We start from the raw sequence: 21,531 nt of genomic DNA, 5'->3' as shown, positions 1-21,531 counted from the left end.
TAACCCTAAAATCCATGTGATCAGTGCTGTGCAGCTAACCCAAGGTTCAAGCTATCTTCATTGTATGTATGTATAGTATGCATGTATTGTTTGCATTAACAGACTGTATTAAATGTGACGTATGATTCTTTTCAAACTAGAACAAATCAAACAACATGTAACAAAAATGCGTAAAACTTTATTTGGCCAATAATGACACATCTCAAAGTAAAGCAAAATGTTAGCTTGTACCACATTAAACATTTATGTATCAAAGAGTAAAAAGCACAGATGTTTTTTAAAATAAAATTCCAAACGCTTATTTAAAAAAAAAATATATCTTCTCCCGTATTAAAGTACCATTGATCAAATAAATGTCCAGTGGTCTGACGTCAAACATTAAAACAAGAAAACAAAGTGACATTTGATTACTGGTGCCATCGGTTTCAAACTAGCAACCTCCACTCACTCGTTAGCATCATAATGACCTGAGACTTGTGTCAATAAAACTAAATATCAATTAATACCATGCTGTCACATACATACAGTAATTAGAGAAATGAAAAGATGAGTGTTAAAATGTTTTCAATTGCTGTCTACCGTTTTAGCGATTTTAATGTTTTTGGTTTCAGTGGTTGGGGGCAAGCGGCTATATGTCTTTTTAGACACAATAAGCCCATTCCCAAGATGCACCGCAATCTTTCATGGGCAGAAGTGACTTATGGGGGCTGGTAGTCCCATATTGTGTCTAAACATACATATTGAGCCACTTGTACGCATGCCCATGCAGACATCTTTGTCAATATTTAAGAAACGTATGAAACAATATCTTATTTCTTTACTGTAATTCCATATGATTTCATCTACTGATGTGTTGTATTACCAAATGTGTGTTTTGTTTTTGTCTTTTTCTGTTTTTTGTGGAGTTTCTGTGTTTTTACTTCTTTATTGCACAGCTGCTCTGACATAACTTGTATATTCAATTGTATTTGTTCCTAGTGAACTTGTATTTGTTAAATGAATGACCTTTTTCATTAAGGAAAGGATTCTAAATAAGCCTTTTGGCTTCTTCCTCTCCTTGCGCAGTATTTTGTATACTCAATATGTATTGTTCTATTTTTTTATAATGTGCTAATAAACTAAACTAAACTAAACTAAAATCTAAATCTAATCTAAATCTAACTAAAGTCTCCCGGAACTTCCGGGAGTCTCCCGGAAATCAGCGTATCCTCCCGGGCTCCCGCGAGTGGCTGACGCAAAACCCCGACTTCTTTTTACGCACGGGCACACACATGGGTACTGACCTCCTGGAAATGAAAATCTCCAGATTGGGATGTCTGCATGCCCCCAACCACTGAAATCAAAATCGTTAAAATTGCTAAAACGATAGAAAGCAGTAAATACAAATATTTGAACACCCATCTTTTATTTTCTTTAATTACATAAAATATGAACCCTTGTTGTAAAAAAGTCCATTTATTGTCCTTTATTAGCAGGTGTAAATGTGATGTGGATTCATATTAAAGAAGCTCTTCACAGAAACTACTCTCTTGCTGGAAGGGTTAGCATGCTGAACTGGAAGCCATCATGTAGTAATAAATAGTTTGGAAATGTTGTTTGCAATGACTAAACCTGCCTAGCGATGACATCACAGGTTTCTGAACTGCCCACAGCCCTCCAATGAGAGACAGAGTAGACAGAAATGTTGAGGACAGATTATACGAAGCAGGGACGTGCAGAGAATGTTAGAGAGGCAGGGGCTGGTATTTCTAAAAGGGCCTTTTGGTGAAAATATCGAAAATAGCCGACCTCCAAGCTCACATTGTGAGCTTGGAGGTCTGCTACTTTTGGTGCTTGATACCACACTGAACTAAACATAATCAAGTGAATACTGTAGAATTGTGGGATTTCTACACAGAGAGGGCAATTCTTTCAACATAAGACGCTGCATTCAAGTTCAGGAGAGTTTGGACAAGGAAATTCTCTTGAATGCTGCCTTCAGGTATGGCATGGAAAGAGGGCATTTGCATTTCTTTCACCATAGTGAAAGAATGATGATGTGTGCACATGCCTGATACGAAGATAAGATATAATATAATAGTATAATGAACATGAGTGAGTATCAGTTTATGAACATAAGGTGCTCCTGCTACATTATAATGTCAGGAATAAAGACAGTGTCAGAAAAACTTTTATGACGATGAGAAACTGCTTTGAAGACAGAGATCTGTTCATGTTATCACCAGTGTTGGACAACAACAATATAAGTAATATATTACTCATTACTCCTTTCAAAAGTATTGTTATTACTTTACTACTTATTATTAGTTTTTTACTCCCTGAAAACATTACTCGTTATACTGATTTTACATTAAACCCCATGACATTTGTAATTACATTTTTGGTAATTGTTACTTTTGGAGGAAGGCTAACTGTAACTGAGGAGACTAACAGCTGAATGTGTGGAGAGGCAGTCTGGGAAACAGAAGGTCACAGTTTTGATTCCCAGCCCTGGAAATGTCCCTGAGCAAGTTTTTGTAAGAATTATGTTTGTATGTTCTCCCTGTGCCTCCCCCTGGCCAGCCGGAGCTCCTGATGGAGGGGAAAGGAACTGGTTGGAATAACGTGTTCCTTCCACGCGCTACGTCCAACCAGGGAAACTCCCCCCCTGTCAGGTGATAAGAAGCGAATAGACCATATTCACCTGGCAGCCAGGTTTGAAATTTGTATTGAAACCGGGTGGCAACTGGGGTGGCAACTGGGGTGGCAACTGGGGTGGCATTGCATTAACATTAATGGTAAGATGGCTGCTGTGTGAATATGGTCAATTGGATTATAGCAAGGAAGATAAGGCCTTGAAGATAAGACCACCAGGCATGCGCCATGTCTGGCTATGAGTGCAACGGTGGGGGCCGATGGGCAATAGGCTTCCCACACTCCCGCGCCCCCACCGTTGCGCTCAGGGTCGTTGGGAAAACCGCGGTCGCGTCAGTGAATGGAGCTGGCTTGATCAGCTCATGAACAAACCTGGAACAAAAACTATTTATGAACGACTGAGACCTTTGTCATATAATCTGTTCAGGAATATAAAAGACATATCAAAGGTATTTTTACACTCACTTGCTTTTCGATGTGCACAGTACATAATGAAATAATAATAATAACAGTAAATAATAATCGTTTCTGTCTCTGAAGTATCGCGAGATTTGGTTCCCAGACAGGAAACGGATACTTGGCAGGTTTAGAAACATACTTTTTGCTCTTTAGATACTGCTATAAAATTACACAGTGAACACATCGAAAATCAACACAGCAGAAGAAAGGGTGTGACATGCCTTCTTTTATTTTCCTGAGCTGAGTATGTTATAAAGGTCTCACTTTTTCATAAATAGTGTTTGTTCATGAACTTCATGAGCTGCTGAGAGGCTGCTCCACAGTCTTCCACCGAACTTCCGGCTGCAGTTTGGCACCCATGGTGCGACCAATCTGACTGTTGGAATTGCGAGATAGCGAAAGGGGCGTGGATGTCTTTACCTCCTATTTACCTTGGATTATAGAAGGAAGCATGAGGTCAGTCTGTTGCTCTCCCCAGGTTGGCAGAGGGTGTGTAGCCCCCGGGATTAAATTAGACAAATGACACTGGGTGAAAATTGGGTTGCAAAATCGTGGGATAAAAATATACTGTGTATACAGTATTTTTGGGGGGCTTTTAAGCCATTATTGATAGGACAGTAGACTGACAGGAAACGGGGGGAGAGATGGGGAGAGTGACACGCAGTAAAGGTTGTCGGGATCTGGATTCGAACCCGCGACACTTGAACCCTATAAGCTCCTCCCACGTCCTCAGCTGGATGAAGCTAGAAAACCCATGGGACCAAAATAGGTCTGATTATTATCAACTGTAACATCATTACTGTTACAGTAATTAGTTATGCTGCTCATTACTGGGAATTAAGTAATGTCATTATAGTAATGCCTTTCTAGCAATGCTACCAACTAGCAAGGCCTCACTGCCCAACACTGCTGGTTATCACAAACAAAAAACGGACAAAAAAAAAATCACATCCAAGTTTATGTTTCGCTGTTGTTGCAAAATTCATACCAAAATATTAAAGCCCCTCCCCTCCCTTCCCCCGCAGACGAACACATGTACATAATATAGTACCAGTTACACTGCTACACTCATACATACTGGGTGTACAGTATTGATGTATTACCTGCTTATTGTAAGTCGCTTTGGATTAAAAGCGTCTGCTAAATGCCTAAATTGTAAATTGTACAGTAATACCAGTTACACAGCTCCAGTGGTTCGTTAATTCAACAACAGGTTCTTGATCTGTTTGGAGGTAGACTCGTCGTTTAGATGTTTGGTCGTGTACCTGAGGAGAAAACACACGTTGTTCATACAATCTACATTCGATTTGTATATCATTTGAAATGTTTTTTCTAGAATAGCCAATTCTTTTTTAGCTCATTTAGCCGTTATATGCCAATGAATTCCTCCCCACACACGTTTCTGTGTTGTCACTGGACGTAGAGCCTTTGTCCTACTGCTCCCGCCCAACACTCCCTGCTGACAGGTGCCCCCTCAGCCCGTAGGAATACATGCAATGACAAATATCACCTTCCTCCCCGCCTGGCTCCCCTCCCCCGAACACAGGCCAGTTGTGTTCGCATAGACGCCCGACAAAACCACGGTGGATTTGAACCCACAACCTTTACCTTTTTTTACTGACTATATCTACTGCATAGTACTGTGTTCTATTCGTCTGTCATTCAATGTTATATGAGATACTTCCAATTTCTGTGGAAATAAGCGTAGTCTTTTCTAGGATCTCCTTTTAGTAGACCTTGTACCAGTGAACTGTACCGTCATGAAACTGTACCTTTTCCTATGCAAACTGACAATAAAGACTTCAATCAATCAATCAAACCTACCATTGTGCTCGAAATTATTTAAAAAATAATAATAAATAAATAAAATGGTTTATTAGTGTAGTGTAGCCACTGTTTCTTTAACTTAGAACTTGTGAACTATGCTCAAAACCGTACTTTTGGGAACATCCATTGCCTTTGCAATTGTTTTCCTTTTTTGTACAAAGCAATAATATCTGAACTTTTCTGACCATTCCTTAGACTTAGCCATGTTTCTAACTGCTCTAATCACAGTCAACAAACTTCTAGTCAGGTCAGGTTGCACATCTGATGCAACTATTTAAGCCCTTGATTAGTCAATTGCAGTTGATTACAAATTATTTCAGGTGTGCTTAAGAGTTGAATAATTGGAAGTGAAAATGGCAGTGAAAGCATTTAGCATTGAATTTGAAGGGGAGAAAACACTACAAATATTACTTTTGTTGAGCTGTTTACATTGTTCTTGTAGGATTTCTTCATGTCATTCAGTTGACAGTTTGAATTTAGCACCCTGAGGTGTCTTACTAGTAATAATTACTCTCTATTCCACCATAATCATAACAAGACTTTGCATATTGAGCCTTGAAATGTCTAATGTTAATGAAGATTAATTCAAGAATCTTCATGAAGGGAAAATAAATGTTTTCAAATGAAAATATGATTGATTATCAATCAATAACTGATCCCACTGACGTTATATTAGAGTTAACTCAATATTAGTAATATATTAAGTTAAGATACTGAATGTAAAACTTGATGTTTGAAGACCTTTCTGTAGTGATTTGATGAGGATACAGTGTACTGAGTCATCATTATCATTATAACAGCCTATAATAATAATAATATAGATGTGTGTTTGAACCTGAGAGCGTTGAGCAGTCCTTCCACACTGTTTGGAGGTTGTTCCTTCAGGACCTTGATGCACCCTTTCATCTGAAACAAACACATCACATGTCACATCACAACACACATCATCACAACACACATCACATCTCACATCACAACACACATCACAACACACATCACATCACATCACACATCACATCTCACATCACAACACACATCACATCACATCTCACATCACAACACACATCACAACACACATCACATCACATCACACATCACATCTCACATCACAACACACATCACATCACATCTCACATCACAACACACATCACATCTCTCATCAAAATACACATCACATCTCACATCACAACACACATCACATCTCACATCAAAATACACATCACACCAGGTGGACGCACCTGGCACAATCTAATGAACTATTTTCTTCACCCTAAGCAATGAGATCGTTTTAAAATCAATGAAATACTTGTTGTTGTTTCATTTTTGGGCCTAATGTCTTATTTATTTATTAAGTAGAGGTGTAATAAGCAGGATAATAAACAGTGATAAAGGCCTGTCAAGGTTTATTTCTCAACAACAATGATCTGATCACTGTTCATTACCTTGCATATTCACTGAACAGTTACTCATCTCTGGTTTTCATACATACAAAAAAAAGACAATTTCTAGACTTCATCCAGGATTGTGTTGTAACTGTAATTCTGTCAACCTCCACAGGGGAACTTTGGCAAAGTTCAGACTGGAGGTTGGTAACTGGCACCCCCTAGTGTTCACATTCAACCTGATATTCAGTTATTTTATTGTCCCCAACTATGACTGGTTTTAGCAGATTAAACTGATGTATGTCTATCAGCATAGATAATCCTTTTATTGTTTAATGCAACACTAATTTATTAACCACTTTTAACGTGCCATCCCTGTTTTGGGAATGTTATTATAGGAGAACACTTTCCAACATTCTATCTCTTCAACCCGAAACAAAAATATGAAAACCTCAGTTTTTCATACTTGGAAACAGGGCAGGAAACCGCCATTGCCCCTCAGTTTGACCTTGTGCCCCTCAAACCAATGGCATGACCTGAGGCCACAGTGGCCTTAAAGCCCCAGATGACTGTGCTCTGTCTCTTTCTGGTCAATATGTAGACAGTAGAAACCAGTGTCTCTTTCTGGTCATGTAGACACCAGTGTCTTTTGTTGAGATTCTGAAATCTTCCCCAGAGTCCCCATCTTTAAACCAATCCAGTGACTTTGATTGGTGCAGGGCTGAGCATGGATCAGATTGTAAATACCATAATTTATCTATTTCACTGCAGATTAGGTTATCATCCCTAACCCTTAAATTCAACACATTCTTTCAATGGACTAAAATTTTGTTTTATTTGATGTCATTCCTGCCCTGCCCTCAAGAAATGGACACCCCCAAAGGCCAAGTGGCCTTGCCCCTAAAATTATGATATTCCAGGCCTAGACAATTTGCCCTCCTGGCCCCCAAACTATAGAATAAACTCCCTGTCGCACTTAGAACTACAGAATCACTCCCTGGCTTCCACTGTGGACTGAAGACTCACCTCTTCAGACTCCACCTAAACCCATAGCACTACTGTAACACTCCCCTTCCCTCAATGACCATACATGAAGCTAGATAGCATTTTTAGATTTTAGAAGTTTTTTACTGATTAGGCGTGTGGTCTACCCATGTTATTGTTTTTTTCTAGATTGATATTCCTTTGCATTTGTTATATTGTTATATTGTACCACTGACATATTATCTTGCTTGTTATAGTGATGTGCATTACCTGCTTATTGTAAGTCACTTTGGATTAAAAGCATCTGCTAAATGCATAAATTGTAAACTGTAGAATTATGAAAAAACTGAGGTGAAGTTCATGGTGGTCCATACAGTAAGGTCAAGGTCAGAGGTGAAAGGTTATACTGTAAGGTCAGAGGTCATACGTACATCTATGTTGGAGGTCTTGACGAAGGCTCCAGCAGGATGGACATAGTCATAGAGGATGATGACCCCCACCATCACCCTGAGACACAACAACACTGTCTCTTCACTGGTGAAACGACTCTTATACTCCCTGTAAAAACATCATCATCATCATCATCACCATCATCATCATCATCATCATCATCATCATCATCACCACCATCATTAACACTTAGGGCCGACTGCACAGAGAGATATTAAATAAATCTTAGTTTAGGGTTAATCAAGGGTTTGTTGATCTAGGATTTATTTTAAATCGAGGTGCGCTGCACCACTTAAATTTAAGCATTGCAACAAATCTGTGATTAAAGCCTTAACCTGTGATTAAAACTATAACCTGGGATTAATTCATGGATTAAATGTCCTCCATCTTGGATTTGCGATGTAAACATGCACTGGAATAAACTATTCTCTTGAGCCTAATATAATTAGCTTTACTTTTATAAGAGCGCCTGCAGCCAAAACATATTTAATTTTAGGCTTATAAGCGCTCCGTCATACGACGGTGATGCTCCATATTGGTTGGGAAGTCCACTTCCATGACAACTGACTGTATAATATCCCTGTAAATATTTAAATGTTTGCTATTTTAAAATAGCCGATGTACAAGGATGTATTGAAGACAACAATATGATGAGATGTTTGCTTTCAGCTGTGAAACGCTGTCCGCAGCTTACAGTTGCAAGCCTGCAGGGCTTGCTGTGAGGGTTCCCTCACAGGAGGGGGACCCCCATTCATGTCAATGGCATGTTTGCATTTAAACCACCTCTACAGCAGGTTTAAAATTAATCCCTTACTGATGTTTAGATCAAAGTTTAAAGTAGTGGTGCAACAGGATTAACAGTAATCCAGGTTTAGAATGAAAAGTAAAACCAAGATTAAAAGGATGGTTTAAAACTAAACCTGATTAATGAAAACTAGGTTTAAAGTTTGGTGCAACTGGATTAAAAGATAAACCTTGATTTAAACCAGGTTAAGGCTTAATCCGTGTTGGTGCAAGCCGCCCTTTAGACTGCCATAGTTTTGCCATAACTAATATAGGTTAACTGCCAAGGCTTTTTACTATTGTATTTAACAGAATTTTGGGGGCTCCGTGCACTCGACGTGTGTCCATCGTGCGTGCGGGGGTTCCGGTTCACGGACGGCGAACGTCTATTCTTTCACGCGGAGAAGAAAACATACATCCAGGAAACAAAATAGTTTGAGAATTTGTGTTTTTTGGGGAAAACAGTTATTTTTTTTATTAGCGTTTGAGTTGGAATTGGAATCATTCAAACTTGTGTGACAACACAAACAATGCCTCTTCCCTGTCATAAGAATGTAACACAATATGACCGGACCAGCCTACCACGTGCCTCAAGTCTACAGCCCTGATTGGCCCATTCAAAGCGCCCGCTCCTCAGGCGCGCTTATAATAAAATAAAATATCTCCGGGTTCAGTCCACACTACACACCACCCACCAGCAGGGGGTGGTGATGTGCGGACTGAAGTATCAGGCTAGTTTTGACATGCCATCGCATGTCCAAAAATGAGAACACATTTGAAATGCACATACACTACTCCTGTTGCGTGCAACCTGTACATGTATGAAAGGACAACACCACTCTGGGGGGGCGGCTCCGAGCCGTACGGTGCAAGCTGCAAAGGACTAAGACATCTTTTGTGCCCCATGCCATCACCCTCCTAAATAAGCAGGGGGTAGATAGGCAGAATGAACTTTTAGAATTTTAGAATTGGAAAAAATCCAGGTGGACTTGTTTTATTGCTGGTCTTCCTTAGTGTTTATCGTGGGCTGGCACTTGTTGCACATTACAACACATTTCTGTGTAAAATGCAGACAATAAACTGACTTGAACTCTCTTGCGTGTGTGTGTGTGTGTGTGTGTGTGTGTGTGTGTGTGTGTGTGTGTGTGTGTGTGTGTGTGTGTGTGTGTGTGTGTGTGTGTGTGTGTGTGTGTGTGTGTGTGAGAGTGCGTGTGAGTGTGTGTGTACATGCAGGAAGTGAGACAGCAGCAGAAGGTATTGAACTCACGGTGTCTCCAGCATCACCTTACACACACAGGCCATGGTGCTCAAACAGTCTGTGGTGTTTTCTACCGGGACGTCTGGGTTCTGGAACACACAGGTAGTGGTACAACCACAGGGTGTTACTGATGCACTGACCAGTACATCCACAGTGTGTTACTGTTTTACTGACCAGTACATCCACAGTGTGTTACTGTTGTACTGACCAGTACATCCACAGTGTGTTACTGTTTTACTGACCAGTACATCCACAGTGTGTTACTGTTGTACTGACCAGTACATCCACAGGGTGTTACTGGTGTAGGCTACTGGGAGCTGACCAGTACAACCAGTCCGATACTGTTGTACTGGGAGCTGACCAGTACAACCACAGGCATTCAGTTAGTCAGTCAAACGCACGCACGCACGCACGCACGCACGCACGCACGCACGCACCAATACGGAGAGAAGTAGGGGTGCTGGGGGGGGCGGTCGCACCCTCTCCCCCAGGTTAATTTCTCTTGGTTCACGGGCTAAAACATTTGGGAACCATCATGCTTGGTGTAGCAGACAGTGGTGTAAAGTAACTAAGTAGATTAACTGAAAAGCTTTGGGAACTGCATGAATACTGTATATGAAACTGGCACGTGTTGTCTGTCTGTTGGTACCAAGAAATCCATCAACTATAGACTATATCTTGCTGGCTGGTGCATGTGGAGAGGCAAAGGGTAAGTGTAGTGTGCCATTCCCGATTGTGTTACATTTAGCTAAAAAATAAACTGCGGAAACCCGAATAAAACACGATCAAAACCGAATTAAAACCGATAATTTTCGGTGCGCGCTGTGTGCGCGTGCATGAGGAGGGCGTGACAGCCCCTCCTACTCTAAATTAATTCCCACGGCTATGGCGCACGCGCACATGCACGGGCGCACACGCACACGCACACGCACACGCACACACACACACAAACATCTTACTTCAGAAACAAACTTGGTGGTGGCGTCGCTCAGTGTCTTCAACATGGGCATGGCACTGGCGTAGAATAGAGACATCCGATTGGCCAGCTTGTTGTTGACGTCAAAATCATCCTCTGACTGAAAAACAACAACAACAACAACAACATGGCTGTCATGAAACCTTTAATGACAATGTGTGTGTGTGTGTGTGTGTGTGTGTGTGTGTGTGTGTGTGTGTGTGTGTGTGTGTGTGTGTGTGTGTGCGCGCGTGCGTGCGTGTGTGTAAACCTCTGCCACCAAACCGGAGTCCAGTTAAAAAAGGCCAACAAAAACATTATCTCTATCATCCTGGTGTGGCTGTAGATGCTACTTTCCCCCAGCAGGGGGTGGTGTTAGACCACAGAAAGACACAGCTAGAAGGTTCCTGCACAGTATGACACAGAATGAGGACAAACAACACCGGTGCTTTTGCTGAAAGACAGAATGCCTGCTTCTGAATGAAGACTCTGATCATTCAACCATCCGCGCCATTGACGGCAGTGACATCAAAGAAACGGAGGAATTCAAATACCTTGGATCATACGTAGTCAGTAGCAAAAAGGACTTCCTGACTAGGAAAGGACAGGCCTGAAACATCAAAGAAACAGAGGATTTCAAATACCTTGGATCATACGTAGTCAGTAGCAAAAAGGACTTCCTGACAAGGAAAGGACAGGCCTGGAGTGCTTGCAATAAGCTACATCTCATATGGCAGTCAGACATCTGAAGAGCTACCAAGATCAACCTGTTCAAAGCCTGTGTGGAAAGCATCCTGCTGTATAGTGCTGAAACATGGACAATGAATAAGGAGTTCCGGCATGGTCTTGACGGAACAGACACAAGACTCCTCATGCGTGTCCAGAACCTTTCATGGAGGAACCATCCAACTAAAGCTCAGATTTATGGAGGCATCATCCCTCCCATCTCAGTTGTGGTGGCACAAAGAAGACTCCGCTTTGCAGGACACTGTCACAGAGCAAAGGACCAGGTCATCTCGGATATTCTTCTGTGGAGACTCCCCTGCCCATCAAGGGGAACTAGACCACTCACATTCCCAGATGTTCTAAGTAGGGACACAGGACTGACTGTGAATGAACTTGGTGAGCAACAGAGACCAGTGGAAGCAGCTTGTGTCGCAGATCTCGAGGGCACTCCAATGATGATGAACACTGGTGCAGTGTTCTGTTCATTTCATCCACTAAAACCATGATGACAAATGTTCGTCGACTACTGTTTTTCACTGATGGAAACAAAATAAAATGTAAATAACAACTAAGCTATGCTGACCAGAACTAAGACTAAATGTATTGACAAATTAAAACTAGACTAAAATGTCAGGGAGGGACTAGTAGAGAAGAGATCCAGTAGAACTAAAGTCGTTTCATGTTTGGTTGAGCTGGGGTGTTGTGCCAAACAGAGTCCAGCGGCCAAACAACACTGCTTGGTGTGGACTTCAATTACAGGGAAACGTGGCCTGTGTTGACTGGCTTTAGATCATACATGGACAACTGGCGGCCCGGGGGCCACACGTAGCCCCCACCTTTACTTAATGCAGCCTGCAGGTTAATATTGGAATACTGATATATTATTGATTTCAGCTGTTACCATTCCAAACATACAAACATGACCCGCTTTAATTACTTTTTTATGTCCAATGTATTTGTATTTAAGTTCATAAAGTTAACAAAAGTACAACTAAACGCATTTGATATTAAACAAAATATGTTACATTTCAATATCCCAATTCAAAAAATAACAAAAGATAATTCGGGATTCCAATTAAAAAGTAGCAAAAATAGCAGATCTACAAGCTCAAAACCCGTCACGCTGCGATGGGTTTTGAGCTTGTAGATCGGCTAATTTTAGCTACTCTTACTGGAGAGGTATTCGCTCAACAGTAGCAACATGCATTGTCGCCCTCTGGAGTGAAGGTGGAAATATAGTGGCCCTCTCTGGAGTGAGTGTGGAAATATAGTGGCCCTCTGGAGTGAGTGTGGAAATATAGTGGCCCTCTCTGGAGTGAGTGTGGAAATATAGTGGCCCTCTGGAGTGAGTGTGGAAATATAGTGGCCCTCTGGAGTGAGTGTGGAAATATAGTGGCCCTCTGGAGTGAGTGTGGAAATATAGTGGCCCTCTGGAGTGAGTGTGGAAATATAGTGGCCCTCTGGAGTGAGTGTGGAAATATAGTGGCCCTCTGGAGTGAGTGTGGAAATATAGTGGCCCTCTGGAGTGAAGGTGGAAATATAGTGGCCCTCTGGAGTGAAGGTGGAAATATAGTGGCCCTCTGCATCATCGAAGTTGCCCACCCCTGCTTTAGAGGGTATGTGCATGCATAGTGAATGGCAAACTGCGTGGCAAAGTGAGTTTAATGTTGTTTAATGCAGTCAGATAGGACTTCTCTGTTTGGATGTATGGGCTGTCAAGGCCAGAAATTATTTTTCTGCCACTCAGTAGGCGTTCCCGTATAACTTCCTGGTATGCTGATGATGATGTAGTCGACTATGTTAAAACCACTATGAGACACATCTACAGTCCATGGAACACATTACAAATGGATGTAGTGCGTATAAAAACGTGTACCACAATGGTTTAATTATACTTGAAGTATGTTGTGTGTGTGTGTGTGTGTGTGTGTGTGTGTGTGTGTGTGTGTGTGTGTGTGTGTGTGTGTGTGTGTGTGTGTGTGTGTGTGTGTGTGTGTGTGTGTTTGTGTGTGTGTGTGTGTGTTCATCCTTACATTGATATTATTGATCCTCATTCGGCTGATGGTTCGTCTGTAGTAACTGAAGTCATTCTGGATGGCTGGGTTGGTCATCTGACACACAAACAAACACGCACACACACGCACACACACAAAACAAAAGTATAAAATCTGTTTTAATGACAAATATATCACTGCAGAAACATATCTCCATATTTCAAGGTATGCTTTTTTGCAGTGGCTCAGGGGTAGAGTTGCCATCTTAGAATACGAAGGGTTCCCAGTTCGATCCCGGGCTCCCCCAGAGTTAATGTGGAAGAGTCCTTGAGCAAGACTCTGAACCCCTAACTGCTCCTGATGAGCAGGTTGGTGTATGAATGTGTGTGTGAATGGGTGAATGTAATGAATGTGTGTGTGAATGGGTGAATGTAATGAATGTGTGTGTGAATGGGTGAATGTAATGCACAGACGATTAAAGCGCCTTGGATAAAGACGCTGTAGAAATGCATTGTGATGCGCTATTCTTGCTATTTATGAAACATTTAGAAAGTGAAACTGAAAACTCCATGGAATATAAATAAAAGTTGGAAGTTTGGTTATCACTCATTGGGGACTCGGGGAGGAGGAGAGCAGTACCTTGAGCTCGTCGAACCTCAGGGTGAAATGGAGGATCTCAGCAAACTGTCTGGCCAGAGCCTGCTCCTGCTCCAGATGCTGAGTGGGAGAACTGGGAGAACTGGTGAGAGCGGTCAGCAGGGCTCGAAGAGTGCACTCTGGAGGAAGATAATTATAATACATTAATTTACATCATAAAATAGTCATTTAACATCGTTATACACCAGGGACGTGCACAGAATGTTAGAGAGGCAGGGGCTGAAATCTCTAAAAGGGCCTTTTGGTTGAGAAAAATAGCCGACCTCCAAGCTCACAACGAGTCGGAGCTTGGCTATTTGGGGGCTGCCCATACGTCCTACATCTCATTAGTCCTAGATCTCATTAGTCCTAATTTGGTTAGGTTAGGTTTTAGGATTAGGTTTAGGCATAGTTTTACTGAGGTTAGGGTTAGGGTTTGGGTTAGATTCTGACTAATGGGATGAAGGAACAATGAGATGTCGGACCAATGCCATGGCACCGGCTATTTCCGGTGCTTGATACCACACTGAACTAAGCATAATCAAGTCAATACTAAAGATGTGGCGTAACGGCATGGATTTCTACACAGAGAGGGCAATTCTTTCAACATAAGTTTGGACAAGGCAATTCTCTTGAATGCTGCTTTCAGGTATGGCATTTGCATTGGAGTTTAGAATTGCTAGTTGCAAATCACTCAACAGTCCTGCATACCATTTGTTTCTAAATGTCACATAATGCAGGAGGCAGCAGGATGTTGTGTTGTTGAAAACGAGTGCTTCCAAACTCTGACACTTGGAAAAATAAATACCTGCACAGAATGTCTTGACAGAAAGTATCTCATGGTGGATTTTTATGAAACAAAAAACTTTGCAGATAGAAAGAGGACAATTCAAGCTTTCAGTACAGCCACAATGTTGGTGAGCTTAATGCAGATAGGACTTTTCTGTGTGGATGTTTGGGCTGTCGATGGCAGAAATGTGTTTTTTGCCACTCAGTAGGCGAGTCCCACATTTGCCTGACTGCTAGCGTCCGACTCAATCACACACTTCGTTCACCCACCAACAGGGGGTGGTGATGTGCGGACTGAAGTGTCAGGCTAGTCCCACATAACTTCCAGAAACAGTGATGGCACACGCATACCCTCTATAAATGCAGTAAATTTGCCTTTTAGGAATATTGAGCAGAAGCTTCTAATAGTTTGTGTAGAAAAGAGTGGTCCTAGTGAGAAACCGCAACACTCCCCCTGGCCTCCTACTGCCATGGATGGGACCGCCCCCTCTCTCAGCTGCTCTCACTCACTCTCAATCCTTAGCACACCTGACCAGTGCCACCACTAGGCCTACGCACAGCACGCAGTGTGTGTATGGCACCAGGGTGCCGAAGGGCACCAAATGAGTCCCAACAAATAAAATAATAATAATAAGTTGAGGACACATGCGTGATCAACTTGCGTGCCCTGCTCAGAGCTGAAGCCTGGCAAAGTGGAGTCCCCGACGGCCTTTGTGGCGTTTCGTTCCCTAACCCCATTAGGGTTGTAACGATATAGTAACTGGATCGAAAAATCGGTTTTCATTTTCAATGATCTACTATATCGTTTGCAAAAGCAAAATATCGTACCGTTTTGGCTTTGTATCGTATCGTTCGGGGAAAAGAAAAAGAGGGGTGTACCTTTCCATTCCATATAGATACTCTTGGTCTATCGAAAAATAACCAGTGGGGAAAAACACTGTTAAAAAAAGGAAGGAGATCCGAGCGCTCATAAGTCAGGAGGAGAGGAGCTTAAAGTTAAAACAACGTTTATTTTATAAAACTGACATATTTCAACCTTACGGTCTTCATCAGGGCAAGAACTGTGAACCAAACTTAGAACTCTACAGCTTGTTTTAGTGTTAGGTTGTTTCAGTGTGTTCTCACCCAGGTTCTGCTGAACTCTAAGTTACAGTTAGTATTATGTTGTTTCAGTGTAAGGCAGGGCTCCAGACTAACTTTTTTCACCTACGTCCCGGGACCGTCCCAAAATACAAATTGAACCGTCCCCAAATGAATGTAATCCGTAATAAATATAATAATAATCATAGTCGTGTACACTGTAGGGAGCTACAATGGAAAAAACTATGGCTCGTGGACCAACCGGTGACTTTGTACACGACTTCGTACATTTCCCATAGATTCTATGGGACTTGACCACTTGCTCCTGCCCTTCGTGTACACGGTCTGTGCCGTCTATAGTTTCTTAATGGGGGGCAGCAGAGAGCCATATGTACACAGGCCCTAGGTGGTGTCCACGACCAGTAGTTTTACATGAACCCTCAGAGGGACACTGTGGGCTTATCAAGTGGTCCGTGGTGGTTCTCAAAGTGAGGTCGGGGGACCCTCAGAGGGACACTGTGGGCTTATCCATACCTTGGCTACAGGGGGGAAATAATTAAATGTACTTTTCATCGTGCCTGTTGCTAAGGTATGGCAACATGATTGGTGTCTTGCAAGACACCAGTCATGTTGCCATACCTTAGCCTTTCCTGAACTGACGCCGCTGTGAACATGTGTACACAGCCAGCATATTACTCAATGCCAAACTTTGCACACACACTCCTTGCCTGCCAATCCACAACCTCCACCCCTCCAGGGACCCCCAGGGCTTATCTCCCGATTAGGACACTTTCCAGCATAGTGACATGCAGAACAAACTGTCCATATAGTATGGTTTACATAAAAGTCAGTTGTCTTTCACACACACACACACACACACACACACACGGACAGTCAAGTTCACTGGGAGAGAATGTTTCAGATCAGTGCAAGTGTATTTGTTTTCCATTTGGACTTACTGTGTTTTGTTGGTACAGTATGCGTGCGACTAACTAATATTTCTGATAATTCCAATTTGTTTGTTGTTTAATTAGCCGGATTGTGAATGCCCTGCATTTTTCTTTCATCTTTAGAACCACACGTGTGTAACAAAACAGAGTGGTGATCATTTGGTGTGGGTGAAGAGAAGAAAAACATTTCATTAAAGGAGTAGTTCACCCCCAAAGTGACTTTTTTTCTATTGAACTCAAGTCTCCATGGCGTGAGTAATACATTGAAAAAATAAGTCATTTTGGGGGTGAACTACTCCTTGAATGTCAGTTTTGTGGTGTTTTGACTGGACACCCTGAGGATATTGCCAGATAGACAGACAGACAGACAGACAGACAGACAGACAGACAGACAGACAGACAGAGAATTGTAGGCCTTGCATTTATTTGACTTGGTTCCAACAGATGGTGAAAATAGCTAATCTTCAAGCTCACAATGCCTCACTGTTTGGACAAAGAGTTGAGGCGTTACATTTTGTAAAACACGGCCTTGTGAAAATAGCAGATCTACATGCTCACAACACCTCACAACGCAGGGCGGCGTGAGCATGTAGATCTGATATTTTCACAATTTCTGCCCCTAATATTTAATTTATCATTTTAAAAGTATTAAAAAGTCCTTAAATTGTCTCTTTAGAAATGTGCAGATAGCCTCTGTATACTGTTGAGTGGAAAAACAATGTTTCACATTAAGCTAAACATTTGGGACCACCCAAGATCATTTGGAGACCCCTCTAGGGGTCCCATAGTTGAACCACTGACTTATAAGGGGAGTATGGAGACCCCTCTAGGGGTCCCATAGTTGAACCACTGACTTATAAGGGGAGTATATGAGGCTGGATCCGTCTGGAACACTGCACTAGGCTCTCGCCAGCTCTGTAGCTCTCCACACTTGAACAGTTGTGTCCTTAAATTCAATTATAATAATTAACCCCTGTATATACGGGCAATAGTTTTACATGACTTTGTGTACACAGCCAATAGTTTTACATGAACATGTTCAGGCTTTAGTACTGTAATGTCTCGTGTAGCCCAACAGAGCCCATCACAGCACAACACGGCCCACCAGAGCCCAATACAGCCTACCAGAGCCCAATAGACTCCAGCAAACCTAAGTCCAGCCCAGTCCTGCCCAATAGGAGTATAGACCAGGGAAGGGGGGTAGTTAGATGACTGCACCAGACTCCACCAGGCTGCTCCATGCTCCAGCCAGCTTGTAGATCCTGTGTACACGGCACTCCTAACTCGAAAGGTCAAGGAAAAGGGTAGTTTTAGGCGTCAAAACAGGCCCTTTGTCCTTAAAATGAATAAAAAAATCAAAAAAATATGTTTTGTTTCAGGCAGGACACACGTTTCATATTTGAAGCATGCCCGATCTGATGGAATGGGTTTCGTGTCTCTCCGACACTTTGAACCCTTTACGATTGCGAAAAAGACACCGAAACCCGGATTTTTGTCCTTAAAATCAATAAAAAAATCTAAAAAAATCTGTTTGTTTTACGCAGGAAACACTTTTCATATTTGAAGGATGCCTGATCCGATGGAATGGGTTTCGTGTCTCTCCGACACTTTGAACCCTTTATGATTGCGAAAAAGACACGAAATTTGCACGCCACCAACACGATTACACATTCTTTCGGATAAAAGACACTTATTCTGACTTACTTTTTGACGCTGAATCCAACAAACCCGGTCTCGTGTCTCTACGACACTCCTAACTCGAAAGGTCAAGGAAAAAGCCACTGTGTACACAGGCAATAGTTTTACATGACTTTGTGTACACGGCCAATAGTTTTACATGAACATGTCTAGGCTTTAGTACTGTACTGCCTCGTATAGCCCAACAGAGCCCAGCACAGAACAGCACAGCCCACCAGAGCCCAATACAGCCCCCCAGAGCCCAACAGAGTCCAGCAAACCTAAGTCCAGCCCAGTCCTGCCGAGTAGGAGTATAGACCGGGGAAAGGGGGTAGTTAGATGACTCCACCAGGCCATTACTGTCCAGATCTGGCTTGAATAGGCCAGACCAGGGTAGACAGGACTGCACCAGACTCCACCAGGCTGCTCCAGCCAGCTCTGTAGATCCTTGCACATGCGATTAACCACTGTGTACACGGGCATTAGTTTTAAGTTTTACATGAACCCTCAGAGGGACACTGTGGGCTTATCAAGTGGTCCATGGCCGGTTCTCAAAGTGAGGTCGGGGGGCCCACAGTGTCCCTCTGAGGGGACACGGCACAGACCGTGTACACGAAGGGCAGGAGCAAGTGTTCAAGTCCCATAGAATCTATGGGAAATGTACACAGGCGTGTACAAAGTCACCAGTAGTTTTACATGAACCCTCAGAGGGACACTGTGGGCTTATCAAGTGGTCCATGGTCGGTTCTCAAAGTGAGGTCGGGGACCCTCAGAGGGACACTGTGGGCTTATCAAGTGGTCCATGGTCGGTCCTCAAAGTGAGGTCGGGGGACCCTCAGAGGGACACTGTGGGCTTATCAAGTGGTCCATGGTCGGTTCTCAAAGTGAGGTCGGGGGCCCACAGTGTCCCTCTGAGGGGACACGGCACAGACCGTGTACACGAAGGGCAGGAGCAAGTGTTCAAGTCCCATAGAATCTATGGGAAATGTACACAGGCGTGTACAAAGTCACCAGTAGTTTTACATGAACCCTCAGAGGGACACTGTGGGCTTATCAAGTGGTCCATGGTCGGTTCTCAAAGTGAGGTCGGGGACCCTCAGAGGGACACTGTGGGCTTATCAAGTGGTCCATGGTCGGTCCTCAAAGTGAGGTCGGGGGACCCTCAGAGGGACACTGTGGGCTTATCAAGTGGTCCATGGTCGGTTCTCAAAGTGAGGTCGGGGGCCCACAGTGTCCCTCTGAGGGGACACGGCACAGACCGTGTACACGAAGGGCAGGAGCAAGTGTTCAAGTCCCATAGAATCTATGGGAAATGTACACAGGCGTGTACAAAGTCACCAGTAGTTTTACATGAACCCTCAGAGGGACACTGTGGGCTTATCAAGTGGTCCATGGTCGGTTCTCAAAGTGAGGTCGGGGGACCCTCAGAGGGACACTGTGGGCTTATCAAGTGGTCCATGGCCGGTTCTCAAAGTGAGGTCGGGGGGCCCACAATGTCCCTCTGAGGGGACACGGCACAGATTGTGTACACGAAGGGCAGGAGCAAGTGTTCAAGTCCCATAGAATCTATGGGAAATGTACACAGGCGTTTACAAAGTCTCTGAGTGTCCCACCAGGCTGGAGCAGCCTGGTGTTGTCTGGTGCAGTCCTGTCTACCCTAGTCTGGCCTATTCAAGCCAGATCTGGACAGTAATGGCCTGGTGGAGTCATCTAACTACCCCCTTTCCCCGGTCTATACTCCTACTCGGCTGGGCTGGACTTAGGTTTGCTGGACTCTGTTGGGCTCTGGGGGGCTGTATTGGGCTCTGGTGGGCTGTGCTGTTCTGTGCTGGGCTCTGTTGGGCTATACGAGGCAGTACAGTACTAAAGCCTAGACATGTTCATGTAAAACTATTGGCTGTGTACACAAAGTCATGTAAAACTATTGCCCGTATATACAGGGGTTAATTATTATAATTGAATTTAAGGACACAACTGTTCAAGTGTGGAGAGCTACAGAGCTGGCGAGAGCCTAGTGCAGTGTTCCAGACGGATCCAGCCTCATATACTCCCCTTATAAGTCAGTGGTTCAACTATGGGACCCCTAGAGGGGTCTCCATACTCCCCTTATAAGTCAGTGGTTCAACTATGGGACCCCTAGAGGGGTCTCCAAATGATCTTGGGTGGTCCCAAATGTTTAGCTTAATGTGAAACATTATACTCAACAGTATACAGAGGCTATCTGCACATTTCTAAAGAGACAATTTAAGGACTTTTTAATACTTTTAAAATGATAAATTAAATATTAGGGGCAGAAATTGTGAAAATATCAGATCTACATGCTCACGCCGCCCTGCGTTGTGAGGTGTTGTGAGCATGTAGATCTGCTATTTTCACAAGGCCGTGTTTTACAAAATGTAACGCCTCAACTCTTTGTCCAAACAGTGAGGCATTGTGAGCTTGAAGATTAGCTATTTTCGCCATCTGTTGGAACCAAGTCAAATAAATGCAAGGCCTACAATTCTCTGTCTGTCTGTCTGTCTGTCTGTCTGTCTGTCTGTCTGTCTATCTATCTGGCAATATGTTCAGGGTGTCCAGTCAAAACACCACAAAACTGACATTCAAGGAGTAGTTCACCCCCAAAATGACTTATTTTTTCAATGTATTACTCACGCCATGGAGACTTGAGTTCAATAGAAAAAAAGTCACTTTGGGGGTGAACTACTCCTTTAATGAAATGTTTTTCTTCTCTTCACCCACACCAAATGATCACCACTCTGTTTTGTTACACACGTGTGGTTCTAAAGATGAAAGAAAAATGCAGGGTATTCACAATCCGGCTAATTAAACAACAAACAAATTGGAATTATCAGAAATATTAGTTAGTCGCACGCATACTGTACCAACAAAACACAGTAAGTCCAAATGGAAAACAAATACACTTGCACTGATCTGAAACATTCTCTCC

At 42.9% G+C, this 21,531-nt stretch overlaps 1 protein-coding gene across 1 annotated transcript in view; it reads right to left on the bottom strand.

Annotated features, from left to right (window-relative positions):
* Positions 1-4,267: 4,267 nt before the first annotated feature.
* The window catches only part of LOC308284504 (CYFIP-related Rac1 interactor B-like), a 32,304-nt gene continuing 15,040 nt past the window's right edge, over positions 4,268-21,531 (bottom strand). Inside the window, exons 5-11 of the mRNA XM_080725139.1 lie at positions 14,092-14,228; positions 13,492-13,569; positions 10,737-10,853; positions 9,787-9,866; positions 7,718-7,844; positions 5,756-5,826; positions 4,268-4,358 (exon numbers count right to left, since the gene is read on the bottom strand). Of these exons, the coding sequence (XP_080581265.1) occupies positions 4,292-4,358; positions 5,756-5,826; positions 7,718-7,844; positions 9,787-9,866; positions 10,737-10,853; positions 13,492-13,569; positions 14,092-14,228 (677 nt within the window). The 3' untranslated portion in view covers positions 4,268-4,291. The remainder of the gene's footprint in view (positions 4,359-5,755; positions 5,827-7,717; positions 7,845-9,786; positions 9,867-10,736; positions 10,854-13,491; positions 13,570-14,091; positions 14,229-21,531) is intronic.

The sequence above is a fragment of the Nannobrachium achirus genome, assembly GCF_963921795.1.
Source record: "Nannobrachium achirus genome assembly, chromosome: 5".
In the NCBI taxonomy this organism is placed as follows: Eukaryota; Metazoa; Chordata; class Actinopteri; order Myctophiformes; family Myctophidae; genus Nannobrachium; species Nannobrachium achirus.
Note: the sequence above shows the minus strand (reverse complement) of the source record. Positions and strands in the feature narration are given on the sequence as shown.